The sequence below is a fragment of the Ruditapes philippinarum genome, unplaced genomic scaffold, assembly GCF_026571515.1.
Source record: "Ruditapes philippinarum isolate M1 unplaced genomic scaffold, ASM2657151v2 ctg3712_1_1_1_1, whole genome shotgun sequence".
Taxonomy (NCBI): Eukaryota; Metazoa; Mollusca; class Bivalvia; order Venerida; family Veneridae; genus Ruditapes; species Ruditapes philippinarum.
Genome location: NW_026866645.1, coordinates 51,802 through 77,165, shown reverse-complemented (window position 1 = coordinate 77,165; position 25,364 = coordinate 51,802). Strand labels below are relative to the sequence as shown.

The 25,364-nt window shown below is 32.1% G+C and overlaps 3 protein-coding genes across 3 annotated transcripts; 2 read left to right on the top strand and 1 right to left on the bottom strand.

Annotated features, from left to right (window-relative positions):
* Positions 1–1,186: 1,186 nt before the first annotated feature.
* LOC132733213 (cytochrome P450 2K6-like) lies at positions 1,187–4,165 on the top strand. Its single transcript, XM_060719813.1, has 3 exons — positions 1,187–1,446; positions 1,634–1,711; positions 4,080–4,165. The coding sequence occupies exons 1-3, from the start codon at positions 1,299–1,301 to the stop codon at positions 4,163–4,165; spliced, it is 312 nt and encodes a 103-aa protein (XP_060575796.1). The 5' UTR covers positions 1,187–1,298.
* Positions 4,166–12,201: 8,036 nt separating this feature from the next.
* LOC132733206 (cytochrome P450 1A1-like) lies at positions 12,202–18,506 on the top strand. Its single transcript, XM_060719808.1, has 7 exons — positions 12,202–13,272; positions 13,622–13,777; positions 14,773–14,987; positions 15,788–15,913; positions 16,216–16,320; positions 17,148–17,282; positions 17,560–18,506. The coding sequence occupies exons 2-7, from the start codon at positions 13,629–13,631 to the stop codon at positions 17,901–17,903; spliced, it is 1,074 nt and encodes a 357-aa protein (XP_060575791.1). The 5' UTR covers positions 12,202–13,272; positions 13,622–13,628; the 3' UTR covers positions 17,904–18,506.
* Positions 18,507–21,788: 3,282 nt separating this feature from the next.
* LOC132733203 (uncharacterized) lies at positions 21,789–24,125 on the bottom strand. Its single transcript, XM_060719802.1, has one exon. It carries the CDS (start codon positions 23,662–23,664, stop codon positions 23,077–23,079), a length of 588 nt encoding a protein of 195 aa, XP_060575785.1. The 5' UTR covers positions 23,665–24,125; the 3' UTR covers positions 21,789–23,076.
* Positions 24,126–25,364: the final 1,239 nt, after the last annotated feature.

Genomic DNA, 25,364 nt, shown 5'->3' with positions numbered 1-25,364 from the left:
ATTTTAAGACATACTGCATGTTTAGTGTTCAACCCTTTTACAGTTGGACACTACGCTTTCCTCTTTTGATTGCATCTGACGGACCAAGTGGGAGACTCTATGATGGATAGTTCGTAAAGCCCTTTGGGACTGAATTGTCTTAATGTTCGTCTTCTGCCTTGCTTCGTCGGGCCCTTGTAGGTGATTTTCTTGTTGCGCTGTCTTCCTTTAGGACATTGAGTACTTTTGTTATGGTCATTGGGTTTACTTTTATATGTTTCTACATGATCATTTTAGTGTTTTACTTATTTAACCTTTTGTAACCATGACAACTGTTAGAATTTCACTTGGCGGGGATTCATTTTATTTACACTGTCTCGTTTATAGGAACATGGTGGGGCTAAGAGCGAGGTTTGGTGCACCATTAACCGGTTTAAACTCCCCAGCAGTCATTATTATGCTGCTGACCGTCCAAGGCGGCGCCCCACTGTGTTCCTCAGATGTATGTCTTATGTTGTTTCATACTGTTTTGGTGACACTTTTGCTTGTGTCCCTTGTTGTTTTCTCGTCTACGGTAAGTATCTTCCCCATTGCCTCTAGTTTTTATTTCTTTGATTACTCCCCACCCCCTCCCCCGGTCTCCTGTCCCCTTTCCCTTTGTGGGCCTATTTTTATTTTCTTTGAATTCCTAATCAGTTACAAATTAATTATCATTTAATGATTAACCTGTCCGTGCTCTGTCTTTGCCCTGTCCTGTTTTTGTTTGGGGTCCCCCTGGGCTCCTTGCCATTGGTTCTTGTTGCTGGGTCATGTGGGGGTTGCGTTCATTGAACGCCGCCTCGCCTTTCCTTGTTGATCTTGTTTATCATATTTTAAGTGTTTTCTTATAAGTATAGTAAAATCTCAGAATAATTCATCCAACCACAAACATGGAGAGTTGGTACTTAATATGAATCAGTTTCTAGTACAAGTCTACTAATGTTGTTTTTATGATTGTCCTTCGGTTCGATTCAACGTTATTTTGTTATTTATAATTGTATTTTTTAATTCAAATTAACATACTGTAGGTCATATGGCGACTTTCTAGATTCCCTGATGACAGGTTCTTGTCTTGTCTTGTAAGGAAACATAATCTTTACTATCATATAGGTATTTGAGCCAGCTTTCTTTAGGATAAGATACGAGCACCTTGTACACTGTTTCACGGGGAGAGCAGACTTAAATTTGATAAGTATGATAGATTTGCAAAGCTGGCAAAATTATAATATGTTGAGGAAATTAATATTCAAGTTTAAATTATTGTCTTATTTCACAGGAAAATGTCTTGGATCACTCTTTCCGGTTCAATACCAAGCACATGTCTGGTCGGCCTTGTTGTTGGGCTTGTAGTGTACTGGTTGTTACAAAAATGGAAATATAGTTATCCACCGGGACCCCCTGGACTGCCACTGGTTGGAAATGCACTGCGTAATTTGTTCAAAATTATTTATTTCAAAATGTTTATTTTAAAATATATTTAAACAGTGTTGTTTTTTTTTTTTTTTCATTTTGAAATACTTATTTTTTTTTTTTTCAAAATTTGATTGAATGTTTTAATTTTTGAGTAGTTCTAATAAATACCGCATTGATCATAAGTTTCTATTATTATTTTCAGAAATCGATCTGAAAGGATTTCCTAAACAAGTGTTTGAATGGTCAAAGAAATATGGACCTGTAGTAACCATTCGCACAGGTAATGCTTTTTTCCAAATTTAATGTGAATTGTGTATGTTTGTGTAAGCACCATAAGTTAATTTTTATATTATCACTTGTATAAAACAGATTATATGATCACATACATTACATAGGTATCCCTTTGACGCGTCGACATCGCAAATCCCCTTTGGAAAGGACCAGGGACCTTAAAGGGTTTAGGAAATTTGAAACACGGGGTTGACACTTTTGTTAAGGGTGATTTCCAGTTTTCTGAAAAACTTTTTAAAATACCCGAAATAGATTTAAAGAAGACGAAGTAAACCCTTTAGGCTTCAAAATTGCTGGGGCAGCCCGCTACAGTTGGATGAGGTTTTTGGTGTGGGGGGGGCATCAGCGGGGTAAACCCAAAACCCTTTTTTGGCCTTATAGAGTACTTTGACAGTTAGCAAATACTTTATACATATGTACAAAATCTTAGAAAAACAGAAAAGGGTTTGAAGCTAAAGAAATCGGGTGATCATTTTCTTTCAAAATTTGAAAATAATTCGCCCCCAAAGGACAGTGGGGAAAAAGACTACTAGGGGGTAATTCTATTGGGCGAAAGGGAAAGGGCCAGCTCGTAAACCTATTTAAAACCCAATATTTTAGGACACATGGGAAATTTAAGCTGGGGTTAGATAACCTCGTCGGCTGAAACCCCAGAACCATCCATGAGCTTGGAGCCATGTAAGGTCAGGAACGGGCAGCCATTTAGCCATTAAAATAGAGAAAAACAGAATTCCTAAAGAAAGTCCAACACAACAAAATTGAAAATGATGCAAAAATAGAGAAAATAAGAATCCCTAAAGAAAGTCCAACACAACATAATTGAACATTATGAAGGCTCGGTTTGATTGAGCCTGTTCATGGACGGTACTGTGCAAACTACCACCCACGCCTCCTAGCACCGGCTTAAAGCAGAATTCAACATTTAAACATTGGAAATGGTAAAATTTTTGAATTTAGAAAAGCATCCGGTAAGATGTGTTCATACAAGCGGTTATTCATAGAACCTTCAACGTGACACTTCCGTGCCATTCCATGAAAAGCGGCGTATGTTCCCCAAATAATAGAAAGCATTTGCCCTAAACGAGAAAACAATGGGCGGAACTAAATAAAATGGAATTTTGAAAGGGAATCAGAGGTTATGAAGCCTGCATATCACAGATAAGGCGTCGAAAGACAAAGTGTAAAAGCAGGCAACATATCCTAAGGGTATAAACTTCAATTTAAGAAATTTTGAAAACACGCTGCATGTTCTAAAATCTTCAAAGAGGTAGGTCATCCTCTTCCCTAGCACAAAATCATTGCAAAACTCATTTATAGGGTTAAATTCGTCATTCAGCTGAATTGATTAAACAGTAAATCAATATTTAAAACCTTTCGCAGGGCGTTAATAAATTTATCCAAACAAGTTTTTACGCTCAAACATATTGTGCATAGCAAAAAGTTAAATAAAAATTTTCTGCTCAGTCGTGTATATTATTCAAAGACATAAATGATCTACAATGCAGAAAATAAACACAATCCTGATTTCAATATGGGTTAAATAGTCTTTAATGTAATTACCCTTGCTATGATGTCATTGAGATGCCATGAATAAAAACATCCACTGATCGTTTAAGGTGGTTGGCACAACTTAGTTTGTTGAAGGTAGGAGTGGACTAAAAACGGTAGAGACAACTTAGGAAAGGGGTTCGTTCAATCTTAAATTCGTGAGCTTAGTGCGAAAGAAGGCTTTGAATGGCGGTCCCTTTGCTGTTGGCAACAGCCTTAAAACGATCCTTCATTATTGCCACTTTTGCAACGTAAAAGTTATCAACAACGGTTTATACAGTGATTGTACTGGGATCGTTTTCTGCTTCAAAATTAAACATTTAAAGGGCATGATTTAATTTTATTCTTATTTTGAAAAGAAGTGCATTTTGGCCGCAGAGCCCTCATTTTAAAGCATAGATTATACTAACATACACAGAAGGGGGAATTTTCCAAAAAAAAAAAAACGGGCAATGAATTTTAAGCCCTTTGTGACTGATAGATTGCCTTTAACTGTTGAGGCATAAAACCTACGGCTATTTCTTAAGCTGCGTGATCGTAAGATGTGATTAAATTGCTTTGATTTTCGAAACACTCGAGGTAAGCCAAAATAACGTTCCTGTTTAGACGAATTATGACCTACACCAAACAAACGGAAACTTGTAAGAGTAAATCAGATATTACTTAATAATGGTTGCTATATATTATTATCAAATAATTACCATAATAGTCATTATTGATACAATGATATACCTACATCATCATCGTCGATCATAATCATCAAGAATTAAAGTTTTCATTTGAATATAAGACCCAATGGTACTTTTTAGGTCCTGTACAATTTATAACTGTGAATACAATAGAAACTGCCTTAGAGGTACTTGTAAGGAAATCTACAGATTTTTGCTGGGCGTGATGTTGACACACTATTCACGTAAGTTGGGTTGTCAAGTTTTCTTTAAAACCATGCTTAGAATGTTAATACACTTTTACCGTTTTATATTATATATATATATATATATATATATATATTTATATATATATATATATATATATATTAATATATATATTATATATATATATATATATAATTGAAGAGAAATATCAACCGGTTTCACCCGTTAAAGGATCTTCAAGATAATGACTAATAACGTCGCTTGTAACGACGTCAAAACAGTGTAAAGGACGTTACTCTTATAACGTTTTAAAGGACATAATAATAAGCTATAATATTATTGTTATATATAATATATCAAAGTTATTTTGAATTCAATTCTGGTTTAAGAACGTTTATTAAAACAGTTTCTTTCATTCTTCTTTTGAATGTGTCTGGTTCTCGCATTTTTATAGATTGCATTATATTAAACTTTGGAGTGATGTCTTTTTGCGCAAATGGCAATGTGTGCGACTGATGGTAATAATGCATTGTCTGGATTTCGTATATGTTGGTTGTGTAATGTTACTCGATTTCTTAAATTTGAAGTTTCTCCAATATAATCTTTGGAAGCAACCATTACATTTCAATGCATAAATTACATTTCTAATGTCCGCATGATCCTGAGAATTTTACTTTAAATTCGCGGCCATTCTTGAAATGGTATGTATTTCCTTCTATCATGTGTTTGCACAGGCCGCATTTAAACTGCTGCATCTTTTATTTTATTCTTTCTCAGTGTTGAAGAAAATCGTGCCCTGGTCAAAGGTTTTTTTCAGATTAGCCGGTTGTCTTTTTACTTTTTAATTATTGGCTTCTGTCAATAATTCCTTTCATTATTTCATCATTTTGTAATATTGGTAGATTTTCTTGTATTACTGTGAAAAATTCGGTATTCCTTGGATTATGTGTTTGAACGTATGGTATGACTTTCTCGTCCGTCTTTAGTTTTGTCTTCCGTAGTTCGGATTGTTCTATGCTAAAGCTCTCTGGATGCCGTTTTCTATAAATTTTCTGAGGATATTTTAAAGAAGCCAGGAATTTGTTTAATTCATTTAATCTGAGATGTAATACGTCTCTATTTGATATAATTGTACAAAGTCGTCTAGCTAGTGAGAATGGGATGTTTTGTTTTGTGTGTTTTGGATGACAAGAGTTGAATAAAAGATATTGTTTACTGTCAGTTAGGTTTATAGTAGATATCTGTTTTCTATTGGTCACCTTTTAATTTAACTAAAACATCCAGAAACGGCAATTTCTCTATACTGTTTTCCATTGTGAATTTTAAATCTTTATGAAGGTTATTCAGTAGAATGTTAAAGCAATTCAATTTCGCCTCGTGCTTAGATTTAGGCCATAAATAAACACATCGTCTAGAAAGCGTTTCCAGTAATTGATGATATAAATTTTAAATTCGGTATTATAAATTTCTGCAATTTGGGATAAAGCAGTTCCTCCTCCACATAGCCTAATACAAGTGTTGCATACACTGGAGCAAATTTTGTGCCCATGGCAGTGCCTTTTATTTGTCTGAAAAACTTATCATTAAAAAAGAATGTATTATTCTTTAAGATGAATTCTGTGGCTGAAATGATGAAATTCTTTGTAAATCTAGTATGTATCACGTCCAGATGATTTTCAACCCAAAATTCTATTGATTTAAGGCCTAGTTCATGCGAAATGTTTGAGTATAAAGATTCAACATCAAAACTTGTTAAGATGATATCCTTTTCCACAGTGCCTGGCAATGAGTTTAAAAAATCTGTGCTGTCTTTCTTTTATGTTGCTTCTTACGAATTTGGTTAATGGTCGTAGAAGAATGTCTAAAAGGTTGCTTAATCTATGAGTTTGGCAGCTAGGACCTGCCACGATAGGCCTTACTTTCAAATCAGTGACATTTGAAATATTAATTATTGTTGATGATTGTTGTATCGAACACTTCTCATTTATCTGTTTACTTTTATGAATTTTAGGTAAACCATAAAAGTTTCTTTGTTTCACTTCAAAATTTGTTAGATAATCATATTCTTTGTGTGTGAAACAGGTCTGAAATCGATCAATAAGTTTTCTGTAATTTAATTTGTCTTTATGATTAGGATCTGTGTCCAAATATTCATAATACTGTGTATCGTTGAGTTGATATTCTATCATTTTAATGTAATGAGAGCAGTCCATGATAACTACTGCTCCCCCTTTATCAGCTTCTTTGATGACTATATCAGGATCATTTGCCAATTGTTCAATAGCTGTCTTCTCAGATTTTGAAATATTTGATTTTACTGTATTGTTTCTTGTTTGATTTTTCGGATAATTACTTAAATTATCTATAAAACTTTTCTAAGGATGAGTTCCTGTTCTTAGGTGGTATAAAGTTACTTTTATTTCTGACAAGTGAAGTGTCATTTTCATCATCTGTTCCGTTAAAGTATTCTGCTAATCGGAGTCTCCTATTCAATTCATTTATATCATTATTTATTTCTTCAGTGCTGCTTTTAGTTGGAGTTGGGGTAAACTTAAGTCCTTTACTTAAGATATTTATTTGTGGTTCAGAGAGTAGTTTAGTTGAGATATTTATTACCTTTATATTAATTTCTGTTGTATTTTGATCACCATTTTACCGAATCTCTTGTCTGCGTTGGTCTCTGTACAAAAAAGGATTTTGTCGAAAGTTATCTATTGTACTAGTTGAGCGCGATTTGTTTGATGTAAAGGCTTCGATCATAATATCCTTTATTTGAGCCCTCTCTATATGGAGTGTTTGAGCGGTGTAACATTATTTGTGTAATATCTGCTTTGATGTATGTTTTGATCAAACCGTCTATGCTGATTGTTTGTACTCCATTTATGAAACTCATCGGGGTTTCTCCAAAAGTAATTTCTGAAATCTTTTCGTTGTCCATCTTTATTATAATTGTTGAACTGATTTTTAAAGTTTCTTTGTGGTAAATTTCTTCTGTCGCCATAATTTTCTGCTTCTAATCGTGGGAATTCCTGACGTGATGTTTGTGTTTGAGGGTAATTTACTGCCTCAGCGTATGTTAGTCTTCTATTGTAAAAGTTTGTTCTTTCCCTATACGGTGTGTTGTTTTCCGTCATATTTGTTCTTTCACTGAATCTGGAATTGGTTTCTGGCGTAAAGGTATTTTCAGTATATTGTGTGTTGGTTTTGATAAATGGATTTTTGTTATCATACTCCTTTATAAACTTTCAGCATACTTTTTAGCCAAACTGCATTTTTACTCTGCCATCATTTGTTGAAATTTCTTCCTCGTGATAACATTCGTCTCTCCATAATTTCTTAAGTAATATTCTCCCTTTGTCCATCTGTCTTTTGGCCCGAACAATGTGTCCATTTCGTCATCAATTTGTTTAACTCGTGCTGCATGAGATTGTGATCTCAATTCCAATAACTCAATTTCCGTACGGTAATTATCAAGTACTTGCGTTCTCTTTTTCTGCGTTGGTCATCCGTTCTCCTTGAATTTCTTTCATTTGTAATTTCTGTGGTAAATAATTGGTGTGCTTTTCTTCCATTCTTCATATGTTTTGCGCTGATTTTCATTTCTTAGGTGTTGCCAATATTCTTGTCTTCTTTTCGATAAGTTCACGTTCCATATATTGCTTAAGGATGATTTTATTTTACATGCCTCTTGTTGAAGTGTTATTTGATTTGATTCTAGTAAAATTGGCTGTTGTTGGCGTGTTACATCTACTAAGTCATTAATGGCGTTTAGTGTCATTGTCAAATTGTTAGGATCAATATTTGATACTTGTGTAACTGTGCTCTGTGCGAACATTTCTGTCATATATTTCAAAACTTTTGTTAATGTTTGCGATATCTTACCTAATGTTCTTGATATGTCTTCTATGCTTTTTGTTACATGCTGTTGGAATGGGTTGTAGTTTTCTTCATCTGTTTCAGTAATTGTGACAGTCACAATTACTGAAACAGATGAAGAAAACTACAACCCATTCCAACAGCATGTAACAAAAAGCACTGTCACAATTACTGAAACAGATGAAGAAAACTACAACCCATTCCAACAGCATGTAACAAAAAGCATAGAAGACATATCAAGAACATTAGGTAAGATATCGCAAACATTAACAAAAGTTTTGAAATATATGACAGAAAATGTTCGCACAGAAGCACCAGTTACACAAGTATCAAATATTGATCCTAACAATTTGACAATGACACTAAACGCCATTAATGACTTAGTAGATGTAACACGCCAACAACAGCCAATTTTACTAGAATCAAATCAAATAACACTTCAACAAGAGGCATGTAAAATAAAATCATCCTTAAGCAATATATGGAACGTGAACTTATCGAAAAGAAGACAAGAATATTGGCAACACCTAAGAAATGAAAATCAGCGCAAAACATATGAAGAATGGAAGAAAGCACACCAATTATTTTACCACAGAAATTACAAATGAAAGAAATTCAAGGAGAACCGGATGACCAACGCAGAAAAAGAGAACGCCAAGTACTTGATAATTACCGTACGGAAATTGAGTTATTGGAATTGAGATCACAATCTCATGCAGCACGAGTTAAACAAATTGATGACGAAATGGACACATTGTTCGGCCAAAAGACAGATGGACAAAGGGAGATATTACTTAAGAAATTATGGAGAGACGAATGTTATCACGAGGAAGAAATTTCAAACAAACGATGGCAGAGTAAAAAATGCAGTTTGGCTAAAAAAGTATGCTGAAAGCTTTATAAAGGAGTATGATAACAAAAATCCATTTTATCAAAACCAACACACAATATACTGAAAATACCTTTACGCCAGAAACCAATTCCAGATTCAGTGAAAGAACAAATATGACGGAAAACAACACACCGTATAGGGAAAGAACAAACTTTTACAAATAGAAGACTAACATACGCTGAGGCAGTAAATTACCCTCAAACACAAACATCACGTCAGGAATACCCACGATTAGAAGCAGAAAATTATGGCGACAGAAGAAATTTACCACAAAGAAACTTTAAAAATCAGTTCAACAATTATAATAAAGATGGACAACGAAAAGATTTCAGAAATTACTTTTGGAGAAACCCCGATGAGTTTCATAGATGGAGTACAAACAATCAGCATAGACGGTTTGATCAAAACATACATCAAAGCAGATATTACACAAATAATGTTACACCGCCTCAAACACTCCCATATAGAGAGGGCTCAAATAAAGGATATTATGATCGAAGGCCTTTACATCAAACAAATCGCGCTCAAACTAGTACAATAGATAACTTTCGACAAAATCCTTTTTTGTACAGAGACCAACGCAGACAAGAGATTCGGTAAATGGTGATCAAAATACAACAGAAATTAATATAAAGGTAATAAATATCTCAACTAAACTACTCTCTGAACCACAAATAAATATCTTAAGTAAAGGACTTAAGTTTACCCCAACTCCAACTAAAAGCAGCACTGAAGAAATAAATAATGATATAAATGAATTTAATAGGAGACTCCGATTAGCAGAATACTTTAACGGAACAGATGATGAAAATGACACTTCACTTGTCAGAAATAAAAGTAACTTTATACCACCTAAGAACAGGAACTCATCCTTAGAAAAGTTTATAGATAATTTAAGTAATTATCGAAAAATCAAACAAGAAACAATACAGTAAAATCAAATATTTTCAAAATCTGAGAAGACAGCTATTGAACAATTGGCAAATGATCCTGATATAGTCATCAAAGAAGCTGATAAAGGGGGAGCAGTAGTTATCATGGGACTGCTCTCATTACATTAAAATGATAGAATATCAACTCAACGATACACAGTATTATGACTATTTGGACACAGATCCTAATCATAAAGACAAATTTAAATTACAGAAAACTTATTGATCGATTTCAGACCTGTTTCACACACAAAGAATATGATTATCTAACAAATTTTGAAGTGAAACAAAGAAACTTTTATGGTTTTTACCTAAAATTCATAAAAGTAAACAGATAAATGAGAAGTGTTCGATACAACAATCATCAACAATAATTAATATTTCAAATGTCACTGATTTGAAAGTAAGGCCTATCGTGGCAGGTCCTAGCTGCCAAAACTCATAGATTAAGCAACCTTTTAGACATTCTTCTACGACCATTAACCAAATTCGTAAGAAGCAACATAAAAGACAGCACAGATTTTTTAAACTCATTGCCAGGCACTGTGGAAAAGGATATCATCTTAACAAGTTTTGATGTTGAATCTTTATACTCAAACATTTCGCATGAACTAGGCCTTAAATCAATAGAATTTTGGGTTGAAAATCATCTGGACGTGATACATACTAGATTTACAAAGAATTTCATCATTTCAGCCACAGAATTCATCTTAAAGAATAATACATTCTTTTTTAATGATAAGTTTTTCAGACAAATAAAAGGCACTGCCATGGGCACAAAATTTGCTCCAGTGTATGCAACACTTGTATTAGGCTATGTGGAGGAGGAACTGCTTTATCCCAAAATTGCAGAAATTTATAATACCGAATTTAAAATTTATATCATCAATTACTGGAAACGCTTTCTAGACGATGTGTTTATTTTATGGCCTAAATCTAAGCACGAATTGAATTGCTTTAACATTCTACTGAATAACCTTCATAAAGATTTAAAATTCACAATGGAAAACAGTATAGAGAAATTGCCGTTTCTGGATGTTTTAGTTAAATTAAAAGGTGACCAAATAGAAACAGATATCTACTATAAACCTACTGACAGTAAACAATATCTTTTATTCAACTCTTGTCATCCAAAACACACAAAACAAAACATCCCATTCTCACTAGCTAGACGACTTTGTACAATTATATCAAATAGAGACGTATTACATCTCAGATTAAATGAATTAAACAAATTCCTGGCTTCTTTAAAATATCCTCAGAAATTTATAGAAAACGGCATCCAGAGAGCTTTAGCAATAGAACAATCCGAACTACGGAAGACAAAACTAAAGACGGACGAGAAAGTCATACCATACGTGTCAACACATAATCCAAAGAATACCGAATTTTTCACAGTAATACAAGAAAATCTACCAATATTACAAAATGATGAAATAATGAAAGGAATTATTTACAGAAGCCATATAATTAAAAGTAAAAGACAACCGGCTAATCTGAAAAAACTTTTGACCAGGGCACGATTTTCTTCAACACTGAGAAAGAATAAAATAAAAAGATGCAGCAGTTTAAAATGCGGCCTGTGCAAACACATGATAGAAGGAAATACATACCATTTCAAGAATGGCCGCGAATTTAAAGTAAAATTCTCAGGATCATGTGACATTAGAAATGTGATTTATGCATTGAAATGTAATGGTTGTTCCAAAGATTATATTGGAGAAACTTCAAATTTAAGAAATCGAGTAACATTACACAACCAACATATACGAAATCCAGACAATGCATTATTACCAGTCAGTCGACACATTGCCATTTGCGCAAAAGACATCACTCCAAAGTTTAATATAATGCCAATCTATAAAATGCGAGAACCAGACACATTCAAAAGAAGAATGAAAGAAACTGTTTTAATAAACGTTCTTAAACCAGAATTGAATTCAAAAAAACTTTGATATATATATATAACAATAATATTATAGCTTATTATTATGTCCCTTTAAAACGTTATAAGAGTAACGTCCCTTTACACTGTTTTGACGTCGTTACCAAGCGACGTTATTAACGTCATTATCTTGAAGATCCCTTTAACGGGTGAAACCGGTTGATATTTCTCTTCAATTATTTATTACAGTTTTGTTAATAAACAATTGCAATGTAAACTGGAAAAGGCATCACTTCATTCTTTTTTTCCCGCTATTTTTATCCGCATTGTTTTAAACTTTACATTTTGGATATATATATATATATATATATATATATATATATATATATATATATATATATATATATATATATATATATATATATATATATATATATATATATATATATATACATGTATATATAAAGTTATTCTGTTATTAAAAACACCTTCAAATTAATGGTCAATTGCAACTTATCGACTCTATTTGAAATCAATATTGTCTCAAACTTTTCGTGTATTATACGTAATGTAGCACCATAAAATGATAAAAATCGGAAACTATACGTAAAAGAACACGTTAAAATAATATGGAGAACACAGAATCCCTAAATCTACAATAATGCATGAGACTATTCATAGGCAGCAATGACTTATAAGTTAAATGTTTCTTAGTGCGCGTCCTTTACCGCCGATTTAAGTAGAAATAAAAAAATTTACAAGTGTAGTATAACAACAAAGTGACAACTGAATATTTATTGTATAAGCAACAACACTATTTCGTTTTACACCTTGGAATAAAAATATATCTGTATGGCATGGTACCCTGTAAATTTGATTATTTAGCATGGAGATAAACAATATCGATTATCCCTCTGGCCGCACGGTATGTCCGATAATGTTTCCCCCTTTTACCGACTTGAGTCAACATTTGACTGGTAAATACATATTTATATCTTGTAATTGGTATTTTTTACCGGACATTGGTCACTTTGTAACGTTTGTTTGCAACAAGTGACTGAAAAAAAAACTATACCCTAATAACTAAATCACATTCATGTGTTTTGTTTTTCCTAAAAAATGGCGTTTTCCCGTATTACAAAAATATATAATCACTACAAGGTTGCAGAACATGTCAATTTTGTCAGTGTCAATTTTTATTGACAAAATAAAAAAAAGAAACCCAGCTATGTATGTTGTCATACAACTGTTACTTATTTTACTTATTAGATAAACAAATTTATCTTTTATGTGTATCCAAACTATTTATTATTGTATATGTATATGATAACAAAATGAGAAACATCGAATCCCTTAAGAACAACCAAAAATACAAGATTGATATTGTTGCATGCTTTTAATAGTGTAACGTTAATTTTCGTCATTTATTGTGTTTTCATATTTTCAAGTTGATAGTTTAACACGTGGAGGGAAGGACATTGCTCTTAGTAGTTACAGCTCAACATGGAAAGTTCATAGGACAATTGCAACCAAGGCTTTACGGTAAAATTTATAGTCAAGTTTTTGAAGTTCTATTTGTAATTCATTTTAATGATAAGTGGGGTTCTAAAACCAGTTGTTGCCTTGCAGAGCCAAATACACTACATGCATATAGTCATAGCCAATACAATTTATAGTCATGTGTTTGAAGTTCTATTTGTAATTCATTTTTATGTTAAGAGCCAAATACACTACATGCATATAGTCAAAGCCAATATTTATTTTAAACATTTCCAAAAATACTCACACATATCTTTGAAATAGAATTGGTCTAGTAAGGATTCCAATGACGTATGTGCTACGACATACGATATTGAGTGTTCTTCGATAAGTGTTCTATCTCTCTTTACAGTCATTACATGAAAGGTTACGCTTTACAAACGCGCGTTCATGAAGCTATGAAGACAGCTTTTGTTGAGGTAGACAAAATACAAGGCGAATTCGACCCTGCAGAATATATCCACTTTATAGTGGGCAATATTCTCACTGGATTATGTTTCGGGGGAAAGTAGGTACTCTACTTTATTGTTTGACATCTTTATTTTTTTGTTAAAAGATACATTTACAACGAAAACGGCTCTTTTTTTGTTTGTCCCTGTAAACTTTGTGTTGGGTTATAAGGAAATAATGATATGCTTGTAATACAGATACTGTTATAGGATTACATTTTTGGCGCGTTATCTACGTTGAAGTTTTATCATTAACCATTGGTTGTGAGTCCAGGAACGAAAGGTAAAAGTTACGATACCATTGCAAAAGAAAAGTATCTATAATCGAGGGCATTTTTACCATTATACATGTCCTTGCGGGGTTTTAGTTCGTTGACATGTGCGCCCTCTAAAGTCTTTAAAGCGTCAAAGTTTATCGATTATAGTTTGACAACAAATCAAAATTTAATGGAAAGAGATGAAAGAGAAAAAGATACAATCAACGTGTAGAATATATATTATATACCATTCTACTTTAAGGTTTTGTATATAATTGAACTAATTTCTTTTCATATATTTGCTTTTATTTACCACCGAAGTCTATCAACAATCACAATCAAAAATAGAGGATATTAAATGAGTGTAAGTTCAATACTGAATTTATTGCACGAGTTGAATAAAATTATATTATGCGAGCCTCTGGCGAGCATAATATTATTTTATTCAACGAGTGCAATAAATTCAGTTATGAACTTACACGAATTTAATATTCTATTTATCACATAACCAAAATAAAGTCCGTTTAAAGTGAAATAAGAGTCATTTTTCATTGACGCGCCTATAGTATAACGCTGACATTTAGCGCGTCTTTACACTATGTTTGTATAACGCTAATGACGTCACGTCAAAATATATGCACGGCCGTGCAATACCATATTTACGGAGTCGCAAAATCGGCACGGGTATGTGATAAATAGCTTTTCACAATTACAATTATACAATGTTAATTGTTTTCAATGATTCCGTTTTATATACTATATTTCATGCATGGCATGTACATATCATTTGACAAAAGGTACACATTTGAGGATAAAGAGGTGGATTTTATACTAAAGAAGAAAGATCTTCTCTTTGATAAGCTTGGAAGTGGAGCAGTGGAAGATTTTATTCCAGGACTAAAATATATTTACAAATCAGATGTCACAAAAGCCCTAAAAGAATTCGCTCACGATGTTTTTGATGTTTATATTTCAAACAAACTAAAGGAGGCGGAGGAAACATTTGATGAAGGTATCATAATGATACATATGCAGAGTACCAACCGTATATATATTCGATTTGGACTTTAAAGCATTGCGCTTCTAGATTCATGCTAGTTTTCATGCAATTTTTTTAAATGTTTTACAAAGTATATATCGTCAAGTGATCAATGAATGTATTGTAATTAAACCATTGCAAGTGATGGTTAAAATCTACGAACACTACAAAAATATAGATCGTAATATGAAAAGAAATTCGTCCTCATTGCGTTAGTCAAGCAGTAAAAATAGTGTGCTGAATACTGCAAAATCAATCATTAGTTGTATACAACATGTTAATTATTTATTGAATTATGCATACTTTCACTTTAAAGATAATCTTAGTACATATTTATATATGTTGATTGTTTTACAATTTTATTTTGCTTTTCTGCAGGCATGCGGCTTTAAGACAAACCGACTATATACAAGGTTTTATGGCGACGTACAATCTTAACGAGGTCGGCAACTTTCAGATACCTCGACCTTTTCGAGTTTAACAACAGCCTTCTGTATGCTTGCTTCATAATTTATCACATTCAAGAATCCAGTCTGGATTCAAAGTTACAATAGTAAAAGGCAAGCGATACAAACCCCACAGCCGCAACCACTCTCACGGAGGAACCCCTGCAGCTATTATACTGCGACATCATTATTCTCTCATTGATTATACCAAAGCAAAAAACTACCGTCTTAAAATGAGACATCATGCAAAAGTCACAGTTATGACCTATAGATTTTCCTGTTGGAATAAGCCAGTTTTTTGCATAATTATATTGTGTTCATTTCCAGATAACATACGTCATTTCACCGACACACTGATACTCGCACGTAAAGAGGCCCTCGCGGAGGATGGTGCCGATACTAATTATTTTACTGACCAGCGTCTAGTTATGACTTTAGTTGACATTTTTCTTGGTAAACAACTTACATTTAAAGCTATTTTCTTGTTGTTGTTTTTTGCACTTTCGACTTCATCGATTTTCCATTTAAATCCAAATGACCAGCAGCCATTTTCTTTGTTCTTTTCAACAAAAAAATGATTTTCTGAATAACGCTGTCAAATGTTCTAATGCCGGTCACTATAATGGAAGGAGTAATTACATGAACAATAAATCCAACGCCCATTAGTCTAGCATTTTAAAGGTCCAAAGTCAAATATAAAATTAAAAAAATTGAAACTAAAAAGTCGGACTAAAATAGATACGTTTGAATTTAAGGTGGTATAGATACATCAAGGTTCACACTACAAGGCTTGATACTTCACATGGTGGCTTTTCCTGATATACAAGAAAAGGTTCAAGAGGAGATAGACAGGGTCGTTGGTAAGATGATAATATTATGATAAAACAATATGAATCTTTATCCCGTACATTCTCTTTATAGATTTTAACACAAAATCACATTTCCCTTAAAATGTAATATTTCTTTGTAATAATTTATTTATTAATATACTTAACTATTTACATGTATTAATGTATTTGTATGTCCCCACAATAATGTTTGTAACGAATGCCCTTTCGGCCGTCGGTCAGTCCCCTACCTTGTCATTTCTGGATGGATTTGAGCACATTTGGACACTTTGTCAAATGCAACATCTAGGCCTGAAGTTAAAAGGTCAAGGTCATACGTCAAAGGAAAGTTTTATAAATATGTACTGATTTCCGTTAGAAACAAGCATTGCCAAGTGATCAACAATTCCGTCATAAATGGAGAATGGATTTAAGAATCATTATGCAAAGATAAGAACGACGTGCAGAGCGCAAGAATTTGGTTTCTACCTCAAAGATCAAGTTCACACTTGTAAATTGTAGATAAAAGTCATGATACGAACTTTTATAAATAATTTGGCATAAATGTGTAAGACGTGATGATAAAGATTTGTTGCGCATATAGGCTAAACATCACGTTAAAATGTAAAGGTCACATTTGTATGTCACACATGACAATTGTGAAAATATTGTCTTCTTTTGGGCAAAGCTTTGTCATTCATGGATGAGTGTATTTGTTAATGTTTCTATATTATGGAAACACTTTTATATAGTAGCCATGCCTTTGATGCAAGTTAGGGTCATAGTAACTCTACTTTGCTCTGCTTAGTGGAGCATCATTTAGACATGATATACTTTTTATTTCCTTCGGTGAAATAAAGGCAAGGACAGATTACCAGGAATTGATGACCGTCCAAATCTTAGTTACACAGAAGCTGTGCTACATGAAAGTATGCGTCTGTCAACAGTTGTTCCCTTAGGAATACAACACATGACTATCTGTGACACTGAAGTGGGTAAGCGTTTTTCATTTTTTTTTCCTGTTTTGGTTAATAGAACAAAAATTATTGCATTTATTTTTAAATGTCCTTTTTGCTGCCGTTCATAGCGTTTTATAAACAATCTCAGGGCATGGCAGTCTGTACAACAAAGAAACGCAAACCGAGGCCCAACTTATGTGGCATCATATATTATTTGTTTCTTAGTTTGGCTGAGAATTTTAACCTTTTCATCAAACACTACTGTTTATTAAATAATTTTCTCTTGTTTGAAACTGTATGTTGTGTTTTGCAGGCGGTTACAAAATTCCTAAAGGAACAGCAGTAAACATCAACCACTGGGCCTTACACAACGACCCAGATGCATGGGAAGAGGTCGAGCGATTTATGCCAGAAAGGTACTTGGACGAAAACGGCAAACTAGGGCCTAAACCTAAGAATTGGTTGCCATTTTCGGCTGGAAAGAGAGTTTGCCTTGGGGAATTTGTAGCAAAACCACAACTACATTTGATCTTTGCATGTTTGATGCAACGCTTCAAATGGAAAATGGTGTCTGGAAGGTGCCCGGATATGGAACAAATTGGACACTTTGTAAAAAGATACAACCCAAACAAAGTCATTGTTGAGAAAAGACTTTAGACTGTACGAAATATAGATTTACATGTCGTGTATCATATGGACAATAAGTCAAAGATATTTTTATTTTTTCTATGATGACCATTTTGTGTATCAGTTAAGCTTGTTTATTGCTAAATGGCGTTAAAGCTTTATAATATGAGGTTTGTGCATATTGTTTGCATTTTTATATCATGTGTAAACATAGGCAGACCATTAACCTTTTCCTACGCCGGTCATATTATTAATATTTACTCATTGTGTATTCCCAATTTTTATGTATTCAGGTTTGCTTTTTTGCTACATTCAATAATTATGATTCTGTTCATTTTTGTATAAGACATTTTCCTGCTCACATATTGTTCATGTTTTGTAATCGTATGTTAATATAACCTGTTTTTCATTTCACGCATATCCAAACGAAATATTAATCATATATCAATTATGTACAATTAAACCAATTGAATCAATTCATTTTGAGTTAAGAGGAGTTGCGTTCACAAGATTTCGGGACGTACGGACGTTCCAACATTTTGGGTTTAGGGGCTATTTTCTTTGTTATTTTCTTTGTTTTCTTAAGGGCTACTAGCCCCTAAACACTTTGATCACGGAATGAACCTATTGTTCTCTTTTTTCTCTTTACTATTATATAGCCACTAAACCCAAAATGTTTGCTCGGACAGACAGACGTTCGGACGGACGGACAAGTGCAACGCTATATGCTCCCAACATTGTAGGGGCATAACAAATTCTGTATAAAGCTAAATACATTCAATTGTTTGTTTGTTTTTTTTTCTTTTTATTTAGTTTTTATTTTACATGTAGTTCATTTTCTTCTTCTTGACTAGTCTGATCAGAGCTTTAGAATAGTTATATCAAAAAAGTACAGTTATTATGCATTTAATTTTCAAATATCTATTTTAATGTAGTATACAATATATTTTTAAATGAAATCTATTGATAAAATGGATTTGAATACAAAATAAACGATATTTATGTCAACATTTCAATTTGTTGTATCTTTGCCTTAAGAAGTTTTCTCTGTTTGATAATTTTCAGTTTTCTCTGTTTGATAATTTTCAAGAATAACAACTACACTTTGAAATTGAAATGGCCATTTAATAATAAATGACGGAAAAAACATATAAACAATGTTGATATGAAAGTTATCAAACTAACATAAAATTGTGAAATGGCCATTTAATAATAAATGACGTAAAAACATATATAACAATATGAAAGTTATAATATAACAAAAAATTGTATACAAAGCAGCAAACATTTCTGAAAAATGTATATAAAAATATATACACACGTATCCCAAAAGTTATCAAAGGTTGGGTTCTAAGAATATTGCCAAAAAACATTTGTATATAAAATTATATACATACACCAAACGTTATTGAATGTTTATCATTTTGTTAAAAATTGAATACTGAATGTGGGTGGGATGGTGGGTTATTGAAAATTGTTATGAATTATTTCTTCTTCTAAAATGGCGGACTTAAACAGCATAAATTATCACATTGTATTTACTCATAACGATAAACTTAGTGTACTTACTAGTACGGCTTTTTCGAACCCAAGATATTTCGACCTATGACTAAAGACCTAATGAAACCCACCATCAAACTTGTAAGTGACCATAAAAACATTTATTTTGCAATAAATTAAGTTTTATGTCAACATTTCAATTTGTTGTATCTTTGCCTTAAGAAGTTTTCTCTGTTTGATAATTTTCAGTTTTCTCTGTTTGATAATTTTCAAGAATAACAACTACACTTTGAAATTGAAATGGCCATTTAATAGTAAATGACGGAAAAAACATATAAACAATGTTGATATGAAAGTTATCAAACTAACATAAAATTGTGAAATGGCCATTTAATAATAAATGACGTAAAAACATATATAACAATATGAAAGTTATAATATAACATAAAATTGTATACAAAGCAGCAAACATTTCTGAAAAATGTATATAAAAATATATACACACGTATCCCAAAAATTATCAAAGGTTGGGTTCTAAGAATATTGCCACAAATTGTGTAAAACACAATTCCCCCAACCAAAACTTCTTGAATGAAATTGACTAGTCAAGTAAAAGGAAGAAAACAAAATTATTCTTTAAATGTCTGAAACAATGCTAATGAAAAATAAACTTAAAAAGAAAACAAAGAAGAATATTAAAAATATATACATCACAAGATGATAAGGAAACTAAACAACCTATTATAAGACAACATTTTATTGGCACATTGGATTTAATTGACTTTATATGTTAGAAAGCACTTTGTATGTCAGAGGCCCTTGTCTCCATGACATAAAGTAAACTTGTGACTGAAATAAATGTTGTCCTTATTAAAATTACCTTTTGAAAGTAAAGCTGTAACATATGTGTAATATCCAAATAGATCTTAAATCGATAGAATTAAAATATAACCATGATGGCATCTTAAACTAAGACATGAAGTTTTAATTTACCTTAACACAAAATTAAAGCTGTAGCTAAACAACAAAAATTATCTTCTCAATAAAAAAAAAAAAAAATAACCCGCTATACATACGTCTATCCTAACAGATGTAAAATCTCTCTCTAAACGCGCATATTTGCTAGCATAAACGATCTGACATTTAAACATGTAGATAAATTTTACACTCCCAGCAACAGGTTTATAAATGAAACTGTACATTGAAATTTATTTTATGCTTTTCAGTGGATTACTGATTTATCCGTGAAAATTATATTTGATAATTTCACAGTGAAAATTATCAAAATATAATTTCACTTTTTTCAATGACGAAACTACTTTTTTAAGATTTTCCCCATGTGGTACCTCAATTTTATTTTTACTGACAATTCTGACAATATCAGGCTGTTAAAAAAATAGCAAAGCTGAAATAGATAAATAACATAAATGTCAAAAGTATTAAAAGAGAGAAAACTTACTTCTATTCCTTCAAATTCCAATCACAAAATTTCGTCTCTAAATTTTTTTGTTTCGTTTTTACAGTCTGAAAAATACATTCCTTCCCCATGCAAAACTGCTCTTGATGACATTTGGGCATATTAAAGTATCCTACGAGCAATAACTGCCGTATGCTTTATGAAAAATTGAAAAGCATTGACAGCTATCACTCGTAAAATAAGTAAATCAACCCAGCGTTCCTTACAATGCCTTAGCAAGCTTCCAAGTTTTCCATTTTCCTAGCTCCTTTTCTGAATGTTTTCACTTCTGTCAACACTTATTTTTTGTCTGTTACAATCCTCAAATAAGTTTTCTTTCTTTTAAAAAGGTGTATGACTAACAAATCCAAATTATATCCTTCTGTATCTTACACAATTATTTTCCTCCCATGAAATACACGACTTTAAAAAATGGCTGCCGTTTACATTTTACAAAGCCAGGTCTAATATAAATTCGCAGTAAGTAACAGATATATGGATGGATGGTTGGACTTTTTCTCCTACAAGAATTGTTTGTTTTTATTATTAAAACAAGCGATCATTCATATTTTTTGATAAGATGAATAAATATCACATTCATTTAACCTTCATTGGCGGACTTATTTTGCAGCTCAAGACTTCTTGTTTTTAATGAGAAATTCCCTCTAAATGGGGCTCTCAACGGGGGAAACAGATTTTAATATCAACGTTAAAATTATGGAAATTCCGTTTTAACTTGTTTTAAAGCATAAAATAAAAAGAAAATTTGTCTGTTTGTTGTGTAAGATGTAATTTTATTTCATCTCGTGAACTTTAAAAACAGTATTCTCACTCGTGGCTACGCCACTCGTGAGAATACTGTTTTTAAAGCCCACTCGATGAAATAAAATTTCATCTTACACACAAACAAACAAATATCCTCTATATGATACACTTCGGTATATCGCTGACTCGTTGTAAAAAAAAAAAAAAAAAAAAAAAAAAAAAAAAAAACTATGTACAGTAAAACTGTGATTATTCTGACAACCTTACAATTAAGGTGTAAAGCTATAGCTCATATTCCTTTAAATTAAGGAACATTAACTTAGAAAACAATTTCAACTCTTTTGAAAATCGTCACCTTACAATTAAGGTGTCACCTTACAATTAAGGTGTAAAGCTATAGCTCATATTCCTTAAAAATAAGGAACATTAACTTAGAAATTAATTTCAACTCTTTTGAAAATTGTCACCTTACAATTAAGGTGTCACCTTACAATTAAGGTGTAAAGCTATAGCTCATATTCCTTAAAATTAAGGAACATTAACTTAGAAAACAATTTCAACTCTTTTGAAAATTGTCACCTTACAATTAAGGTGTCACCTTACAATTAAGGTGTAAAGCTATAGCTTATATTCCTTAAAATTAAGGAACATTAACTTAGAAAATGATTTCAACTCCTTTGAAAATTGTCACCTTACAATTAAGGTGTCACCTTACAATTAAGGTGTAAAGCTATAGCTCATATTCCTTAAAATTAAGGAACATTAACTTAGAAAATAATTTCAACTCTTTTGAAAATTGTCACCTTACAATTAAGGTGTCACCTTACAATTAAGGTGTAAAGCTATAGCTCATATTCCTTAAAATTAAGGAACATTAACTTAGAAAATGATTTCAACTCCTTTGAAAATTGTCACCTTACAATTAAGGTGTCACCTTACAATTAAGGTGTAAAGCTATAGCTCATATTCCTTAAAATTAAGGAACATTAACTTAGAAAATATTTTCAACTCTTTTGAAAATTGTCACCTTACAATTAAGGTGTATGTAACTAAAAACTATTTAGCATTAAACAACTACCTTAAAATTAAGGCGTGTTTAAACTAAAATATCCTTACAATTAAGGACTTTAACAAACTGTTAAATCTTACGAACTTTACCACTAAAGTCGAATAAACCACCTTAAAATTAAGGCATCATTAAAAACTAACTACATCAAAGCCATCAATAAAAGCATTATATGCACAAACATTATGTGTGTAATAAAAAACAAACATTTCGCTAGAAATTGTCAAGTAAATGTGCAAACATAGTCCTTCAAATAATTTGATACTATAACTATCACATTCAACCAAAATTAGTATACGTCTTAAGTTCACTTTGGGACTAAAATGTAAAGTATATATTTGTCGTCTTCACTTGAGATCCACAGTTTTCCACATTTCACTTGTTGGTATGTACTTATCACGTACTTGATCAGGAAATTATGATTTTAATAGCTTCAAAACAGCTCCACGAATGTTTTTGTAATATCTTATCATGCCAGCAAAATTCAAATGAACACCGTCTCTAAAGATGTTTGTTGTTGGATTTTTTATTCCCTTGATCTTCCAATAAAGTATTCGAGGAAATTTTGATAGCTCCCCTTTGAGCATGATATTGGCTTTGTGCACCAATTCACCATAGGTATCTCCCGATATATAACGTGGCCTAGGTCTTGGAATGAACTGCAACACCACAACCTCCGCAATGTTGTATCGAACTTGAAATGTTGCGAAAATGTTCACTATTCGCAAAACCAGAAGTTCTAATGATGCACTGTCCATTTTAGACGAATCAATATCGTTTCCACCTAATTGAATTATTAAATATTTTGGACGCAGTTCTGATATACTCAGTTCCCAACAGTTAACGTGGTGTTTATTACAAATTTTTCCTCCACTTATACTTCGGAAATGTACTTCTGGGCTAGCATCGCCACCAACGTTAAAAACATTGTTATTGTTGCCCTTTTGTCGAAGAAATCGTTCCAACCAGTGTATGTGAGATGTTCCTAATATTAGTATACACATTTTTCACCATAGAATTGAAGAGTTAATCAACCATCGTTGTCTTTATACACATTATGCAGTAATCCAATCGCAAAGCGTAGTCCAATACACAAATTCCTTTGTTTACAAAACGTGAAAACAAAGACGGTCAAAATACCAAACTGTGGTAAACATTCCTACAGTGTCAGCTATTGCCGGATCAGTTGTAACCTTCCTGGACTAATGAGCGATCAAATAAAGTATAATTACCGTGCATTAAAGCAATTTATTGAAAATTGTTATGAATTATTTCTTCTTCTAAAATGGCGGACTTAATCAGCATAAATTATCACATTGTATTTACTCATAACGATAAACTTAGTGTACTTACTAGTACGGCTTTTTCGAACCCAATATATTTCGACCTATGACTAAAGACCTAATGAAACCCACCATCAAACTTGTAAGTGACCATAAAAACATTTATTTTGCAATAAATTAAGTTTTGTTATGTAAGGTTCTCTAAATGCAATAATAAGAGTAAATTCAAATGTTTTGTATAACATTGTAAATGCACCTGAAAAAATCGTATTACTTAAGTCGTTACATTTTAATGTGACGAAGGTAGAGTATTCGTTATAATTTCTAATCAATTTCTTAATATCTTATATTATTTGATCCACTGTATGAACGATGTTTGTTCGAGGACATTTAGTATTTTCATAACAATTGAAAATTCAAGATCATGTATGTATTAAGGTTGTTAAAGTTGTAACCACACTTAAGTGAAATTTTATAAATGTATATAATCATGCCTCTTAAACAATTTTCAAACATCGAAGAATATGTAAGATGTGCACTGCAAATATATATTTGTCCATATTATATGTAATTATATGTAAATATTCAAATATATGCATTTATTTCTTATTGAAAAGTTTGACTCAGACTTAGAAAATAAATTTCTAATAACCTCCATTAATTAAATGTAAATTCGGTAATATCTTTACAAATAATGATTTTGGAACTTACAATGTTGATAAATCTTCATTTGGGCATTATATCTATGATATAAAACAAAAATTGAGTTACATGGTCTTTAAGTAAATCAAGCAAGATCAGGTATGATTATCGTTTTGTTAATTTTTTTTTTTGTCTTTTTTTGTTGTTGTCCTTCCAATACTCGGACTCATTTATTGTTAGGTCAGCATAATAATTAATCAGTGCGGCGAAATCTTTAGACTGTAAAGAATTACGTGTGTTAAACGTAGCCGAAACTGTATTAGGAACTTGCACTTCTACAAGTTATTTAACATTTACTACGGATTTGCTGGTAAGTTTTTGGCGGCAGGCTTTTGTCCTTCTAACAGTTTTTTTTATAAACATTGCATTTGTGATATTCTATAGTTTCCAATTAGGTGTATAATTACAAATTTACTGTTACGTTTTATATTTGAACGGATGCATATATTATTCCCTGACCCAACCAACCCCCGACTCCCACACACATACGTTTATAAAATATTTTACACTTGAGCTTTTATATTCAATGAACAGAAATATCAGTTATTTGCATGAAAAAAAAGAGAGGCAATTCAATTTTGTTTTTCATTTTGCCATTCCAATCATTTTATATCACGCAAATATGTTCATTCTCGTTGATATTTTTTTTTCTATTTCGAAACTCTTAACATGCAAATTGCCCCGTAAAACCTCTTTACATTAATAGGAAATTATAAATT

Coding starts and splice junctions, on each gene's coding strand:
- LOC132733213 (XM_060719813.1), top strand. CDS start 1,299: ATGTCTTGGATCACTCTTTCCGGTTCAATACCAAGCACATGTCTGGTC. Junction 1,447..1,633: donor ACTGGTTGGAAATGCACTGC/GTAATTTGTTCA, acceptor TATTATTTTCAG/AAATCGATCTGAAAGGATTT. Junction 1,712..4,079: donor TGTAGTAACCATTCGCACAG/GTAATGCTTTTT, acceptor GGTACTTTTTAG/GTCCTGTACAATTTATAACT.
- LOC132733206 (XM_060719808.1), top strand. CDS start 13,629: ATGAAAGGTTACGCTTTACAAACGCGCGTTCATGAAGCTATGAAGACA. Junction 16,321..17,147: donor GGAGATAGACAGGGTCGTTG/GTAAGATGATAA, acceptor GGTGAAATAAAG/GCAAGGACAGATTACCAGGA. Junction 17,283..17,559: donor TATCTGTGACACTGAAGTGG/GTAAGCGTTTTT, acceptor TGTGTTTTGCAG/GCGGTTACAAAATTCCTAAA.
- LOC132733203 (XM_060719802.1), bottom strand. CDS start 23,664: ATGTGTATACTAATATTAGGAACATCTCACATACACTGGTTGGAACGA.